This window comes from Vipera berus (genome assembly GCF_964194415.1).
Source record: "Vipera berus genome assembly, chromosome: 4".
Classification (NCBI taxonomy): Eukaryota; Metazoa; Chordata; class Lepidosauria; order Squamata; family Viperidae; genus Vipera; species Vipera berus.
In genome coordinates, this window is record NC_138206.1 from 99,007,737 (window position 1) to 99,020,574 (window position 12,838).

General features: G+C 37.9%; 1 protein-coding gene across 2 annotated transcripts in view; it reads right to left on the reverse strand.

Moving 5' to 3' along the window:
- Positions 1–568: 568 nt before the first annotated feature.
- FGF14 (fibroblast growth factor 14) overlaps positions 569–12,838 on the reverse strand; it is a gene marked incomplete at both ends in the record, with an annotated part of 344,004 nt that continues 331,734 nt past the window's right edge. For both annotated transcript variants that reach the window (XM_081326833.1, XM_081326834.1), the window contains 2 exons: positions 569–705; positions 5,575–5,773. In XM_081326833.1, coding sequence (XP_081182959.1) covers positions 569–705; positions 5,575–5,773 — 336 coding nt within the window. The remainder of the gene's footprint in view (positions 706–5,574; positions 5,774–12,838) is intronic.

Below are 12,838 nucleotides of genomic sequence, written 5' to 3' on the forward strand. Positions count from 1 at the left end.
ATTTTGAAGGCTCCCCTAATTCTCTGATTGCTTTCCAAAACTAAGCCATCAGCAACACTTCAATCTGAGCGAAACATAATCCCTGCAAAGGAGTCACACAGACAGCAGAGCAAGCAGCCTCATAAAAAAGAGGAGGAAGGAAAAAATCCATAATAGCACAGGTTTTACAGCATCTATCTAGAAATTACTTGTTATTATTCTGTGGGCTACAAAATTGAACTTAAAACACAGGGGTTTCCTGGGATCCAAAGGGGGAATTATGGGTAACTGTCAGCAGGCAAGATATCAAGTGTACTTGTGAAGTATGCCATTCACATGAGGTGTCACAGTCACAGAAAAGAGATTAAAAGGCATTCCATATCTGGTAGGGCATTCTATGGTCGGAGTTCAGCTGGTCATCCAAAAGTCTTTGCTGTGGGAGGAGTTACAGATTTGGAAGGAGCACAGAGCAAGCTGTCGCTTGCTTCCAGCCAATCCGCAGACACCAGAGTGGGATAGTCTTGCAAGGATAAAGTGCTCAGCTGTACATAAGAGAGTCCAGTAAGTCACAACATCCACGAGGCTCTGGCTATGTGGTCTTACTCTTGTTCACTGGTTTACCTCCATTCATTATTGCCGATGCACTTGTGCTTTTACTTGGCGTCACCCCAGCCTTTGGCACTGTTTCTCCAACATCATGTAGAGAGGGTTCTCGGTACATGGCAACTATAGTGGTTAGGGAGAAAAGAGAAGTCCACGTTAAGTTAAACATAGTAGCAAAGTTTGTTTCTGTACTTATTTCACTGCAAAATATCAGAACACTCTTCCTTAACCCAATGCAGAGCTGTTTTTTTTAAATACAACACCATATAAAACAACACATACAGAGTGACTTCCTTCAGATATATCTACGATTAAAAAGCAAAGTGTAAATATGTGCAATCTAAGCAAAAACTGGGTAAAATTAAAGACATTTAAATCAGAATGTATGTCTGTCCATTTTCAAAATCTATTTTACTGTTTGTGGAAATGTCTAGGAAGGCAGCTGTATTATTCGGTTGCAGCAAAAACAACATTGTGACTAAGATATATTATGGCATAAAACTGTTTTTATTAGAGAAAATATGAATTTTCACATACGATATTGTTGTCATTATGGAAACTTGGTGGGATGAAACCCAGAAATGAAATATACAGCTAGAGGGAGTTAAATTATTTAAAAGAATAGACCAAATAAAAGAAGGTGGTATTGCACTATATATAAGAAATAACTTTATCTCTACAGAAATAGACCACAACAATGATGAAAACTGTCTTGAATGCATTTGGGTCAATATAAAAGGATAAAAAATGACATTGCCATAGGTGTATAGTATAGGCCACCCAACCAAACAGAGGAAATAGATGAACGTTTTGTTAGTCAGTTAACTAAGGTATGTAGGAGGCACATCACAATAGTAATGGGGGACTTTAATTACCTTGACATCAACTGGGAGACTAACCGTGCACCAAGTGGAAGATCAAACAGGTTCCTGACAAACCTAGCAGAGAACTTTGTCTCCCAAAAAGTAAAGAAGGGAACTAAGATATCAGCCATATTAGACTTAATTCTAACTAACAGAGATGAAATGATAGAAGTGTTGAAGCTATAGGAACCTTGGGGGGGGGGAGTGATCATGCAATATTGGAATTCAACATTATGCAAGCACAATCAATAGAACAAAGTCAATCTACAGTCTTGGACTTTAAGAGAGCTAATTTCAATAAACTTAGAGAAGCTTGAGAATTCTCAAGGGAAAAACAACACAAGAAGGTTGGGAAACTTTGAAAAGTGAGATAAAAACCCAGTCTAACACAATACCAATGAAGAAGAAAAACAACAGCTCTCAAAAGAAACCAGCATGGCTGCATAAAGAACTTTCTGATAAACTGAAAGACAAAAAGGACAAGTATAAAAAGTGGAAAGAGGGGCACGTAACACAGAATATAAGCAAATAGCCCAAGCCTGCAAAGATGAACTGAGGAAAGCTAAGGCTCAAAATGAACTAAGACTTGCGACAAAAGTCAAAAATAAAAAAAAGCTTTTTTCAACATGTAAAAAACAAGAAAAAAGTCAAGTAAATGATTGATCCATTAATGGGAGAAAGTGGCAAGAAGGTGACAAGCAACAGGGAGAAAGCAGAACTGCTTAACTCATTTTTTGCATCCGTCTTTTCACAAAAGGAAAAAACAGTCCAACCTATCAAAAACAGTATCGTAAAAAGCAGATTATGAATGCAAGTTAAAATAGGCAAGAAAATGATAAGTGAGCACCAGTCTACCCTAGACAAGTTCAAATCACCAGGACCAGAGGGATTACACCTCAAAGTTCTGAAGGAACTGGCAGACGTGATTTCAGTACCACTGAACTATTTACCAGAGGACTGGGAAAGAGCTGATGTAGTTACCATCTTCAAAAAAGGGGGGGGGGGAAATAGATCCAGGAAACCACAGACCTATCAGCCTAACCTCAACACCTGGGAAGATTCTGGGAAAGATAACCAGAAAACTGATTCCATTCCACTCCATTCCCTTCAACTTATTATCTTACTTCAGGTTTATTTTGCTTTTACAGGCTTGCGAAGGTCATAAATGCAAGGATTGGTTATCAAGTTACTCTTTCATTAAATTTGCTAAGCACATTTGATTTGTGCTTAGATTGTAAGCCGCCCTGAGTCTTCGGAGAAGGGTGGGATATAAATGGGATTAAAATAAAAAAAATACAATTACAAAAGCTCACTGGACAAAGCAGTAGCTTAAATGAGGACTAGATGTATAATATCTCAGATATACAATGGACTATACTTTGGAACAATCCTAGGTTATGTTCTATATCATCAAAGATCAAGAAAAATTACATGCAAGTGATCCATCAGTGATATTTGACCTCTATACATTTTTTTAAAAAAAATATTACAGTTACAGACCAGCATTACAAATGAGAAGCATTCAAAAATGAAATGAAATGAAAATACAAGATAATATTTAACAACTGGGGGTGGATTGTCAGTGGGATGAAGAGATTAACAATGCAGTAAGGCAAACCAAGTATTGGGACAGTTTGCTCCACTCCTATAACATAAGGCAGTACTGATCAGCACAAAGAAGCTTCTCATAGAAAGTATATTTGTCCCCACCCTATGTTACCAGTGCCAAAAATGGACACTTATAACAAAACATAAATGAAAATTAGTCACCATAGAAATGAGATGTTTGAAGAAAGCTGCTGGAGTGACCAGGAGAGATAAAATCAGAAATAAGAGAAAGAGAAAGAATTAGCCTAGGACCAATCTTAAATTGCCTACAAAAACAACAAATAAAATGGTTTGCTCACCTGAAGAAGATGTCATGGGATTTCATACCATACAAGACATACACAGAAAGAGGAAAAGGTCAAAAAACACAAGGCAGACCCAGGAGAAGATGGAGAGACAACATCAAAGACATACTACAACAACATCAATTGACAATGGTGGAGGCCACCAGAAGAGCAAGAGCCAGAACTTTGTATCTCTCTTGTAACCCAAAGTGATAAAAGAGGAAGTAAAGAAGAAGAACAGCATGTATACAGGAAAATTCAATTACTGTCTCAATATGTATTTCCTACCATTATTTAGTGAGGTGACCAAAAGTATTAAAAATAAGATAACTTTTCAATTCATGATAGTTACAGAAAGAATAGCTACAGCATATTAGAAAAATACAGAGGCTTTATTACTGTTACAAAAACCCATAGAAAAATGTTGAAATGGAAATACCAACATACAAAAGATGTGAGATGTTGGCATATACAGTATATGTCTTGTTTGCTCTGTCTATACAAAATTTGCTATTGGAATTTTGACTTATTTTGTATCTTTTTAATAAAAATTGGTTTAGAAAACCAATCAATTTTTAAAAAAAATATAATTAAGATATATGTGTTACTGGAGCAGCACAGTGGCCTAGAGGTGAAGACGCTTGCATCTGACTTGGAAGGTTGAGAGTTCAATCCAATGCAGCGGCAGATGTTTCTCTATCAGGGTGCAAAGAGATAATATCTGCTGCAAACTCCAGAAAGGCATCAGGAAAGCTATCCAGCCAGTAAATGCTCAGCTCCATTCAGTCACCCTGACTCCACCCAGAATAAAAAGGGATTAAAGGGTCGTAAAAAGAAAAAAAAATGTGTTTACTGCAGAATCTTATATGATTCTTTCCTGTAATTGCTTACTGGAAGTATCATGTGACCTTTTCTCTTGTAGATTAAATCAGATTTAATTGCTAGGAAAAATGGGCAAAATGCAAAAACAAATCAGGAATAAGCCAGGATTGGTAAACCAGCAGTAAATCAGTTTTTCAGCTTGTGGTTAATTGTCAGAAAAGCATTTTTTTCCAAATGAAATGGGCTTATACTATACCAAAGAAACAAAATTATGGTTTACTATGAAGTGCTAAATGTCAGACACATTTAATATTATGGTTGATCACACACTCAGCCAAATATTTAGACTGGATTTGACATTTTTATCTACTTATCAAGTCCAGGATATAAACTGTTCCACGTAAAGTTGCTTTTTGCAATTGACTGATGGTGTTTTTGTCAATAGTATTCAAATGGGACTCTTATTGCTTTGGATTGTATTCAAGATACCAATTACTATTGTTACTCTCTGTATTTTCTTTATTGTTATAATAATACACACAACAATGTGAAATCACAGTTGCTACTTTTTTTAGCTGGTGCTGGCCTTCATATGCATTGAGACTTCATTATTACTATGGTTGGTCAGAGGCAGCCAGATGTTTAGACTGGATTTGGCATTTTCATGCCAAAAAAATCCTTCCCACAGAGCTGGGATAGGGAGATGTTGTTGTTTGATAATGATAAAGCTACCATTGCAGGATGCAAGCTGTTTCAAACAAGGAGGCCTTTTCCAATTGGCTCATGGTGATTTTGTCAATGCTCCTGGTGTTCAAGTGGTGCTCCAGACATTTTGGGATTGCACCCGAGGCATTTATTACTACTATTCTTAGAAATAAAGAAGAACATATTGTGAGCCAACTGATATTTTTTCATTTCACCTTGGACTCTGACTTTTTCTTTGGAATAACAGAACTATAGTATTTTGAACCTTCTAACAAAATCACTCATACACATTATCTCAGAAATCCTTGCAACAGCTAAATAGGAGAGATCAATACTTTTCTCACCCCATAGTGCTTAAAAGGACTGAGAAGGAAAGAAGGTGGCTTATCTAGTGTTACTTGCTCAGTTTTTAGCAAGAACAGGAGAGTCTTTCTCATGTTCAGACTTGGTGGTGCTGGAATTTGCTTTCAGAAAAGCTGTCCATATTCTTGCCCAGTTCAGAGATTGCCACCAAAGAGCTTTTAATCCATATTCTTTTCAGGTAGGGGAAAAAAAATCAGACACAAAATACGAAGTAGGGAAATATCAAATGGACAGTTAGGAAAGACATGCAAGGATATCAGAGTGGATATCATTTGGAAGTCAACTTGAAGGGCGACGAGTTTTTGCAATGTTTTGATGCACTCAATGCTGTGTCAAAGTCAGCTTACCTTCCAATGGCTTCGGTAGAAAATGAGCTGCTGGCTTTGTTTTCTTCACTCTGTTGCCTTTCATGACTTGTCCTTCTTTGTTGAGTCCCAAGAACCAGGCTCTGCCAGACTCTTGCTGTCTGTACAGCATCGATGAGTAGATTACATAATAATTTTCAAAAACAGACTCCTTAAACTTACATTCTGGTGTAAAAAGTTCCTGTGAGAGAAAGAAAGAAAAGAGATTACAGGAAAATTCCAACCAGTGGCTGTGGTTATTTTTTATATTACTTACTAATATGCTGTTTGTGACGTTTAATCCAGGTGGAATTTTGCACAGTGTCACAATGCTTGGGCAGATTCTGGCAACTGAATCCATGCATTATTATTATTTTTTAACTTTTTGGACACACCCGTTAAATGAAATGGAAATCAGTTTCAGAATGTAACAATGAATAACTGCAGGTAGTCCTTGACTTACAACAAGTCATTTAGTGACTGTTCAAAATTACAACAGCACTGAAAAAAGTGACTTATGGTCATTTTTCACAGTTACGATTTTTGCAGCATCCCCATGAATTATATGATCAAAATTCAGATGCTTAGCAACTGGTTCATATTTGTGACTGTTACAGAGTCCCAAGGTTATCTGAACCCCTTTTGCCACCTTCTGAAAAGCAAAGTCAATGATTCCCTTAACAACTGAGTTACTAACTTAGTAACTGCAGTGATTCACTTAACAATTGAGGCAAGAAAGGTTGTAAAATGGGACAAAACTCAATAAATGTCTCATTTAACAATAGAATTTTTGTGCTCAGCTGTGGTCATAAGGACTATTTGTATTTAATAGTGCAACTAGGTAATTGTAGATTCTGACTTAAAGATCTTAAACTGTATTCAGCAACCAAGGAGCTAAAGCCTATCACATCATCCATGAGGCATAGTGTTTATATCTTGCTTCTCCTGTCCATCCAGTGCAAAGCAAAAGCATCCAGCCTAAAACTGTCTTGTGCATTTATATTTAAGTCATTAAATGTAATTTTAGGCTTTTACAATCCCATTCACTTAAAATTATTTTTATTAACAATGGGCTGCTATTTTGCTTGAAATGCAGGAACTGCTAGTAATTCAACAAAAAACTTCCACTGAATTATTTTCTAAGAAAATGTACACATTGAAAAGGAAAGAGTAAATTATCTTTACATCAGACTTTAATGTTGCAAATCAAAGCATGGAAAGTTCATCATCTGAAGGCGAAATCTACTCCCCCCCCAGTAGTGAAAAATGAGAAGGGGAAAGCAAATAAAAAGACATCTGTCAGAACTGCCATCTCACACCTGCACTTTGCATTTACTAGCTGCCAGTCTGCCATAAACTATGGGGAGAAGAAGCTAGATGGGAAGTGGGGGGGGGGCTGATGACTCATTGTACCTAGAGATACAACTTCAAGGTCAGACAGCTGGGAAAGGCATGCATCCCCACACCGCCCAGTCTACAGCTGAAGAGACCATTCCCGAAACATTTTCTTTGAATTTGATTGGACAATGCAAGATCAACAATGGGAAGGGACAAAGGGGGAAAGGTTAACCAGGAAAGTTTGGCGCACGAACCTCAGTTCTGGCTTTGCTATACTGTAATCCACTTGGCCTTTAGTAAAGTAAACCTTTCACACCAAATGGAGTCGAGAGTCATTCTGTGCTGAAGGGACCAAGTTGGGGCAGGACTGACAACAACTTTCTTTCTTTTGCATTTATGGGATAAATTCAAAAAAGGCTACAGATAAAGTGGCGCTCTTCATTAATGTCACCTAAATATTAATGGGTGAGAAAATAATGCAAGAATATTTGTCTTAATTACTGAAAGAGTACAAATTTCAGAAACCTATATTCCTGGCAAAACAGAATGTTTAATTTAATAGAAGGAAACATTAATAAATCCAACTAGAATTGAGCACGTTTCAGTTTTATTTATTTATCTATGTGTCAGAACTGTCACCTCACGTCTGCTTTCTGCAATCGCTTTGGTTCCAGTCTGCCATGAACCCTGGGGGGAGGGGGAGTGCCGGGGGGGGGAAAGTAAAAGCTAAGAGAGTGAGAGTGTCTGGCCGAGACGGTGTCCCAAGGTCGTGCCACGATGAGAAAAATGCAGCATCAAGGCAGCCTACAATCAGAGTGGCTGTTTCCAAAGCATCTTATTAGAAACACGATTGGACAGTAAGGGACCAGCAATGGGGAGTGCCTAAGTGGGGAAAAGTTTTTACTTGGAGTTTTGGCACATGAACTTCAGTTCTGGCTTTCCTTTACTGTATTCTGCTTGACCGTTAGTAAACTGTGCTTTTTCCACCAAATGGAGTCAAGGGTTGTTCTTATTTAAAGGTTTCAGCTGATACATGGCTGACACCATGTTTGCATCTATTGCCAAAATTGATACGGTTTCAACTTGCTTAATTCTGCCCATATTATGTATGCATGTACATAAATAATTACAACTATCTCTGAAAAAAACAGACAAAGCCACACTAGAACTATGTACCAAAGGTGGATTTCTTTTCTTATTTTCTCAATAAATAAATGAATTAACTACATGAACACTGCCGCCCAGTTGACAATAGACATCAGTTTGAATAAAACACTCTAAGAGAATCTAGAAAAGTTCAATTAAATGTAAGGGACATTTTAAAAAGTGAAATGTATGTATGAATAATTTTTAATGTCAGTTCTTTATGACTTACTGACATAGGTTTGAGAGACATTGTGTGGCATAACGAATTTCAAGATGACTCACTGAAGCCAACTGCCAAATCCACTTCTCAAGTTGTACAAAGATTTCCAGAAGAGCCTAATACGCTTGATATATGGGTTTTGCATGTTACTTTGCATGTTCCTTTGGTTTTGCCAGGGCTTTTTTCCTCATAGAACGCTCAGAATGGAGTTCCGGCACCTTTTTTGGATGGAACCTTGTAGGGTAGGCAAGGCAGGTTATATGACATGTGTGAGTTCCGGCACCTTTTTCTTTTACAAAAAAAAGCACTGGGTTTTGCTCCAGGTTTCAAATATTGCTGAGGTTCTTGATAGGTAAGTTCAACCTATCAAGTTGTTAGTAATGACCTACAAAGCCCTACATGGCATGGGTCCGGAATACCTTGGGGAGCACCTGCGGCCGGCGTCAACTTCCCTCCTCCCAGTACGCTCCCACAGAGAGGGCCTCCTCAGGGTGCCACCGGTCAAAGAATGCCGACTGGTGGCCCCCAGGGGGAGGGCGTTCTCTGTGGGTGCACCGGATCTTTGGAACCATCTTCCGGTCGAGCTCCGGATGGCGCCTGATCTCCACTCCTTCCGGCGCGATCTTAAAACCCATCTCTTTGAACAAGCTGGCCTGGCCTGATGGGATGGGGTTGGATTTTATAAATGGATTTTAACTGTTAATCTGTATTAATTTATTATGGGCACTGTTTAATTACTTTTTAATAATTTTTAATTTTTGTATCTTGTTTTTATGTATTGCCCTGTTCACCGCCCTGAGTCCTTCAAGAGAAGGGCGGTATAGAAATTAAATTAATAATAATAATAATAATAACCTTGAGAAGACCGCATTGTACTGTATATGTCTCAACATAAAGCAGACTAGAACTTCATCGTAACTTCTTTGGAAAGATGTATTCACCAGATACAGATTTCCCTTCAAATTTTTAAGCTTATAAAACAGGGACTCACAGTTTTCTGCGAGAGTGAGTCTAATCAGGACATTTCTGGGCAACCAGAAGGGAGGAAAGGAAGGTGGTAGGAATTACCTGGTATTGCTCATGGTGCATATTTAAGGGGAAAGAAGGTTCAGACTGGGCACAGACACCCTTCAATAGCAGCAGGTTTTGGGTAACTCTTGTCAAAAACTGGCAAAGGGCATCCCTTCCCTGCTTCAGGAAGGAGTTTATTTTGTCCCAGGGCAGCTCCCTTCACAGATTAGAAGGACTTTCCTGCTAGGAAGTTTTCCACAAACACAGAGATACCATGGCTTGAATTTGTAAGAAGGACTGACAAGATCCCCAGATGTCCTGGAAGAAAGCCAGTTGGCAAACTCTTGGATTTCGGAGCTGTTTCATTCCTCTGAGTCATTTCCCCCTTCATCTTTCAGCCTCTTTCCCTTGCTTTTCTCTTTCCTTCTCCCCCTGTCTTCCCTCTCCCCTATTCAAAGGCTATTATTAAGATCCCAGAATTGTTGTCAGAATTTTGGCAGGAGAGAACTGCAGCCAGAAAGATAAAATTCCAGCTACTCATCCCTCGGGAAAAGATAGGAAGACAAAATCTGCTGCAAAAATATAGAAAAGGAAAGGAACACATTCACATACTACTTAAATCACTACTTAAATACCTTTCTACTGTACCTTAGACACCAGCGGTTGCTAATTTCTGCTTGGATTGTTTTAAATATTCTTTCAACAATTTCTCTTTTTCAAAAAAAATCATATTTCAAGTGATTTAGCTTGCCTTGCTGCATAATATATTGCATATATTGGGACCATTCTGGCTTGAATTTGATTAAACCTCTGCTGTAAATGCATACAATCAGTGTTTCCATTGTTTTGTCTGGAATAGACAAAATGTTTCCATTTTTTCCAAATCTCTAAAAAAAAATTAAAATATGAACTCTGTTTCTGAAAATGAGAGTCAAATGGTAAAGCCCAAATTGATTACATGTACAGTGCAATTCAGTTTGTACAAACATATACAGCATATGTTCTTTATCATTGTTTTAACTGAAATCTTCATTTTTCAGACTTATCTAATGCTACATTTTATTTTTCTAATATGTAATATATAAAATAATGTTTATCATTATAGATTAATAGGTTTTGCATATATGTAAATTCGTAACAAAGAAATTGAAGTTTTTGAAACAAGATCAAGATTTTAACAAAGAAAAACAATTCTGCTAATTATACTGGAACTAATCTACAATTACAAAAAAGGTTTATTTATTATTTATTTTACATTTCACATTTCTGAATCAACTATCTCCTCAGAGAGGTTGTACTTGTTAGATTCTATTCTAATGTTTTATGGAAGAGGGTGACAGTTAAGATTGTTTAATTGTGGTACTCCTTTGTAATGATTGATCACAAATGGTTAAATCCATCTAGACAAATATAGAGCCAGTATATTATTTAAGTTGATTCTGCAACTCTTTATTAATATTAACATAGAATATAATTTATCAAAAATATATTTTCATCTTGCTTCTGTGTGAAACAATTTCTTCATTAACCCTCTGCATTACCTAGCCCAGGGGTAGGCAACCTTGGCTCTTATGACTCGTGGACTTCAACTCTCAGAATTCCTGAGCCAGCATAGCTGGGTCAGGAAGTCTGGGAGTTGAAGTCCACGAGTCATAAAAGAGCCAAGGTTGCCTACCCCAGACCTAGCCCATGGGTAAAAAGTCCTGTTTTCCTGAGGTCATCACTCATTCCAAAACTCTTATTTCAACGGTCCCCATCTCTTGTGGCTTGGTGGCATGGCTGGAGGGGGAGGGGAACCGAGTCATGTGAGTGGTGGCCCAGCACACACACAGGTGCACATAGTTCAACTCACAGAAATGGTGGGCCAGCACACACACAGCTCAACTTACGTGAATGGTGAGCTAGCGCATGCACATGCAGCTTAACTTGTGTGAGTTGAGCTGAGCATGCATGTGCATGCACGCTAGTTTCTGGCTCATGTACAATGAGCTGTGCATATGCCTGGTTTCAAATAGGTCAGGGCCCAGTAATGGGCCACCACCCAGGGGTTAGGGACCCCTGCTCTAATTCATAGAGATCAACAGAAGCTTCCGCAGACGATTTTTCTAAGATAGCTATCTTCAGGATGTGTCACACCCAGGATGAAAGAGGTCTGTTTCTGTTACTTTAGGGATGGAGCAGGAAAGGAATGGTGTAAAATGCAAGGAAGTAGATGTTTCCTGAAGGTTAAGAGCAACATTATGACAAGAATTGGATAACTGAGAAACAGATATTCTCAGCATGAAAATATTTGAAAGTATCTGTTTAGGTCAGGGGTAGGCTCTTTTATGACTCATGGACTTCAATTCCCAGAATTCCTGAGCCAGCCAGGAATCGAAGTCCATGAGTCATAAAAGAGACAAGGTTGCCTAACCCTGGTTTAGGTAATCATCTGTCAAGAATACAATAGTTTTACAGTTTGGAGGTTCAAATCCACTCTTCAGTGCCTCATGATCTATAATACTAGGGAGCAGTAGGGTGAAAATGGATACTTCAGGATTTGCACTGAGTCCCCTCTGTCTATCATTCTGCCTACTGTTGCTTAAGAGTTGGTGAATTACTTTTTTCTGCCTTCTTACCAAATATACAAACACCTAGCACATGCTTTTGGACTGTCTACCTAGTAGAATATGGTTAATCAGCTGCAAGGCTTTGATATCCCTACAATGGAAAGAAATCTCCTTTCTGTAATAGTTACAAAGTATGATTCACTAATAATGTTTAAAGTTAGATTTCTGCTCTCAGGGACTTTTATATATGCACTTATACAGGCAGAGGTTTGTCTTCTGAGCTTGCTGCTTTCTTCCCGGATGTTTCGTTAACAAAGTAGGTAACATCTTCAGTGGGATTTGAGGTGAGGTGTCTTATTCATTTATATAGGTCTTGGATGGTTGGTTGGTCTTGTGACTGGTTGAATCACAAGACCGATTGAGTCACAGGACTGGTTGATAGTTTCCATTACCTAGTTACTATATATTACACTTCATTTGGTAAATAATGGCCAGGAGACAAGCAGCAGGTTCAGAGGATAAACTTCTGCCTACATCTACAAGCTACGAATATTCCCTACATTTTCTATCCAACAGGAAGATTCCCACACTGAGCAGTGAACAGTTTTAGATTACTGTCAAGATTTCTTTTAATTCTAAATGTTATTATATTGTGATTCTTTATTGTTAATAATACAGTTTCTGGTTCTATATTATGTTTTTAACTCTTTGATCTGTATAAGTCCTAAGAATAAATTGAACACGACACATTCTGAAGTGGAGTTTTCATCTTCTGCTCCTGTCAACAATAACAAAGAAGCACAAATGTTAAGGAAATGTTATCTACCCACACATTGTCTCCCTCTTGCCTAACACTTGCCTAAACGTTACAACATTTTATAAACAAAGTCTGCCTACAAAATATTTTTTTTAAAAAAAGTAACTTTGACCTTTGTTGAGTACATGTTAATTCAGTTTTCTCTTATAAGATCAACAGATCTGATTTTGAAATAGCATCATCAAC